At 45.0% G+C, this 4,057-nt stretch overlaps 1 protein-coding gene across 1 annotated transcript in view; it reads left to right on the top strand.

Annotated features, from left to right (window-relative positions):
- Window positions 1–508: 508 nt before the first annotated feature.
- ATP5J (ATP synthase, H+ transporting, mitochondrial Fo complex, subunit F6) overlaps window positions 509–4,057 on the top strand; it is a 4,850-nt gene continuing 1,301 nt past the window's right edge. Inside the window, exons 1-2 of the mRNA XM_009327794.1 lie at window positions 509–697; window positions 2,004–2,128. Coding sequence (XP_009326069.1) covers window positions 528–697; window positions 2,004–2,128 — 295 coding nt within the window. The 5' untranslated portion in view covers window positions 509–527. The remainder of the gene's footprint in view (window positions 698–2,003; window positions 2,129–4,057) is intronic.

Here is a 4,057-nt window from a genome sequence, read left to right as displayed (position 1 = left end):
GGGTGCCGGGGGGCGGCTCCTCCTCCTCCTCCTCCTCCTCTGTCGGTTTGCTCTTGGGGCGTCCGGGCCCTGGGGCTAACGGCGCCTCCCGGCCCCGCCGCCTGCGGGGGGTTCCCGGGGCGGGTGAGATGGAGGCAGGGACGGGGGGGAGCGGTAGGGGCGGCGGCCGATGCTGCTGCTGGCTTTGGCTGGGATAAAATTGTTACTTTTTTTTCCAACAAGACAAAACCTGAAGTTCCCGGTTTGTCTCGGTGGTGGCGCGGGCAAAGTCGTTGGCGGGGCGCAGCTGAACGGGGCGAGCAGCAGCGTGCTGGGTGGCACGGTGCTCTTTGGGCCCAGCGGCTGCTTGAGCTTTCACCCCAGCGTGCATGCGGGTTTAAATGTTCCTTCTGGTTTAAAGCTCATCTCTGATCTAAATTTTTTTGCTTCTGTATGCATTTACATTGTGGAAAGAGTCAGCTAATTCCGTGTTTCTGTTTCGGCTTTTTTTTTTATTTATTTTTTTTAGCTAAAACATCAGTGTCATCATGATTCTGCAACAGATTCTGCGACTTTCTTCCATTTTTCGCTCTGCTGTTTCCATTCACTTGCGCAGAAACATAGGGCTTTCTGCTGTTGTCTTTAACAAGACAAAAGAGCTCGATCCAGTTCAGAAGCTCTTCTTGGACAAGATCAGAGAGTACAACACAAAGAGCAAGTAAGTAAAGGAAATTATTTTAAGGCTGATGGCAAAAGGGGGAAGAGTGTTGATTTTGACAAATGCTAAAATATGCTAGCTTTGTAGGTTGGTCTCTAAATACTTAAGGTATGCTTTCCTGCAACACTTACTGATAGTGTCACAAGTCAGAAGGCTTGTTCTTGCATACCTGACAGAAAATGTCCATTTTTTACTCTTAAAAAAAAAAAAAAAAGTAGTAAAGCTGATGTCATTTTTCTTGGGGAGTTAAGGCACTCAGTTAAGCTTTTGTGCACACTGTGTGAACACACCAGTACGTTAATTTTTACCTATCTGTGTGCTCTGTAAATAGAACAAAAAAAAAAGCCCCCCCTTTTTTTTTTGTCTGGGGAAAATGGCTGTTCTTCAGTCTTGTTTCCAGAAGCTGAATGGAAATAGCCTCCAAAAGCAATTGAGAATTAACGGAACTGTGAGGCTGATTCATTAAACATCTTAAGCTAGTAGGGAGTTCATTCAAATGGAATCTTAGATTCTTGTAATGTTTGAACAAACTACCTAACAGGAAACTAAAACTACAGTAATTCTGTGTAATTTATTGTTGGGAATTATCCTTGGGAGGGAAATAAGCCACTTATTAGTTCTTCTGGAGGAAGATGTGTGTTTCCACACCTACAAACTAGCCTGTGTAGCTAGTTTGCCTGGGAGGCATATTTTTGGTGGCTTTACCAATCACAGGTGATATCTGCGTTGGTACAACTGAGCACTGGTAATCTAAAGAGTTACTATTTTAATTATTTTATATTTGTATCCCAAGAAATTCCTGTTTGAATCTATATGAATGCAAGGCGCCCTGTCTCTTGGGTTTTTTTGCTTGTTTAGTATTCAAAACACATTAAGCTTTACTAACCAAGATCGCCGATTCAGGAATAGCAGAGGTACAAGTCACAACTTTGTTAGGAAATCACACCTGGAACAAGTGAAACGAAGAGCCCTGAAAGCCTGGATACTCAGGCTTTCTGTAAACTACTATAAAACTTTCTATAAAACTACTATATTCAGTAGTTTTATGTCTCAGAAGGCTACCTCTGTAGCTTGGATTTTCATCATTGATAGTAGAAAGCCTGTACTTTACCCTGGGAACCTTGTTTATGTGTAAGGTAAGCAGGCCCTAAGGTGTGTCATATCTCGACTTTTGGAAATGTTTTACACGGTTTGCTTTAGTTGGTTGTCAAAAAGGTTTTTAGTTCATAAATGGCCATGAAAATGTAGAAATTCCACATGAAATTTCAGAACTGAACTGTTAATCAGAACTTCTAATGTTTTTTAGGCAAGCTGGAGGGCCTGTTGATGCAGGCCCCGAGTTTCAGAAAGACATGAATGAATCCCTGGCTAGACTTCAACGGGCGTATGGTGAGGGAGATCTAACCAAGTTTCCAGAATTTAAATTTGAGGGTGAGTTAACAACCTTACTGAATTTCTAATTGCAAGTAAGGACATGTTCACTGACCGGTTTTCTTAATTAATGCCCATTTAGGTTTTATTTGGACCATTAATTTCATGTAAGATGAATCTCCTTACTTTAGAATCATAGAATCATTAAGGTTGGAAGAGACTTCCAAGATCATCGAGTCCAACCATCAACCCAACACCACCATGCCCACTAAACCATGTCCCTAAGCGCCTCATCTGCATGTCTTTTAAATACTTCCAGGGATGGGGACTCAACCACTTCCCTGGGCAGCCTGTTCCAATGTTTAACCACTCTTTCAGTAAAGAAATTTTTCCTCACGTCCAATCTAAACCTCCCCTGGCGCAACTTGAGGCCATTTCCTCTCGTCCTTTTGCCAGTTACTTGGGAGAAGAGACCGACACCCACCTCGCTACAACCTCCTTTCAGGTAGTTGTAGAGAGCCATGAGGTCTCCCCTCAGCCTCCTTTTCTCCAGGCTAAACAGTCCCAGCTCCCTCAGCCGCTCCTCATAAGACTTGTTCTCCAGACCCCTCACCAGCCTCGTTGCCCTTCTCTGGACACGCTCCAGCACCTCAACGTCCTTCTTGTAGTGAGGGGCCCAAAACTGAACACAGTATTCGAGGTGCGGCCGCACCAGTGCCGAGTACAGGGGCACGATCACTTCCCTGCTCCTGCTGGCCACACTATTGCTGATACAGGCCAGGATGCCGTTGGCCTTCTTGGCCGCCTGGGCACACTGCCGGCTCATGTTCAGCCGGCTGTCGACCAGCACCCCCAGGTCCTTTTCCGCCAGGCAGCTTCCCAGCCACTCTTCCCCAAGCCTGTAGCGCTGCATGGGGTTGTTGTGGCCCAAGTGCAGGACCCGGCACTTGGCCTTGTTGAACCTCATACAACTGGCCTCGGCCCATCGATCCAGCCTGTCCAGGTCCCTCTGCAGAGCTTTTACACAGTTCACGTCTGATTCCATCTGACTCCTTTTGCTGATTGTTTGCCTTTTTCAGTAGAGATGTGGACTTACTTACGCTGATGCTTAACAAAACTTGCAGTCAGATCAGGCTATCTTAATTACTCTTCACAGATCCTAAAGAAATGGCCCACATAGAAATAGCCCAGGGCCTATTGTTCTTTTTTTTTTTCTCATCCTCCCAAAGAGGTCAGCAGACTATAATTTGAAAACCAGTTGTCTATGTCATCTAAACTGCAATTTGTAAATTTTGTAAGCTCATCTGGGAAGTCAGTGATTTCAGAAAATGAACATAGAACTTAACTTTGTTACATATGATTACTTCATGACTAAATTACATTAAACCTTTTCCTTCAGTTATTTGGCTATGACTTCTGTTTAACTGCTCTAAGTTTGTGTTAGCATGTTTTCATATTACCCAGATTGACGATGACAAGAAGAACGCTTGTGACGATCGGTTTAGTGAGAATGCAAAGAAACTGCACAGACTGTCTGCCTTAGGACATAAAGGCAACTTAATTTTTTTTTTACGGACAGGCTCATTTCTATAGTTCTTTGTTTCTTTTGCTTGCTTACGTAAGTACCGCTCAAAGTCTTCATTGCTGACAAGCAGTTTTAGCTGAAGTCAGGTTTTGCGGGGGGTAAGCTGTCTTTCTTACAAGCCGTAAGCAGCTGGTAGCTGGGATTCAGCAATCTTTTGAACCTGCCAGTGTATTTGGTTTACGTGACAAGGTTTTGGTAGCGGGGGGCTGCAAGGGTGGCCCCTATCAGGAGAGGCCAGGGGGTGTCCGCACTCTGGACAGAGCCAGTTCCATCCGGCTCCAAAATGGACCCACTGCAGGACACGGCTGAGCCAGTCAGCGATGCTGGTGGTGCCTCTGTGACAACATATTTAAAAAAAGAGGTGAAAAACGCTGTCTCTATTCTCAACCCTCCTGTGGAGGGAG

This window comes from Pygoscelis adeliae, unplaced genomic scaffold, assembly GCF_000699105.1.
Source record: "Pygoscelis adeliae isolate BGI_AS28 unplaced genomic scaffold, ASM69910v1 Scaffold14, whole genome shotgun sequence".
Taxonomy (NCBI): domain Eukaryota; kingdom Metazoa; phylum Chordata; class Aves; order Sphenisciformes; family Spheniscidae; genus Pygoscelis; species Pygoscelis adeliae.
Note: the sequence above shows the minus strand (reverse complement) of the source record. Positions and strands in the feature narration are given on the sequence as shown.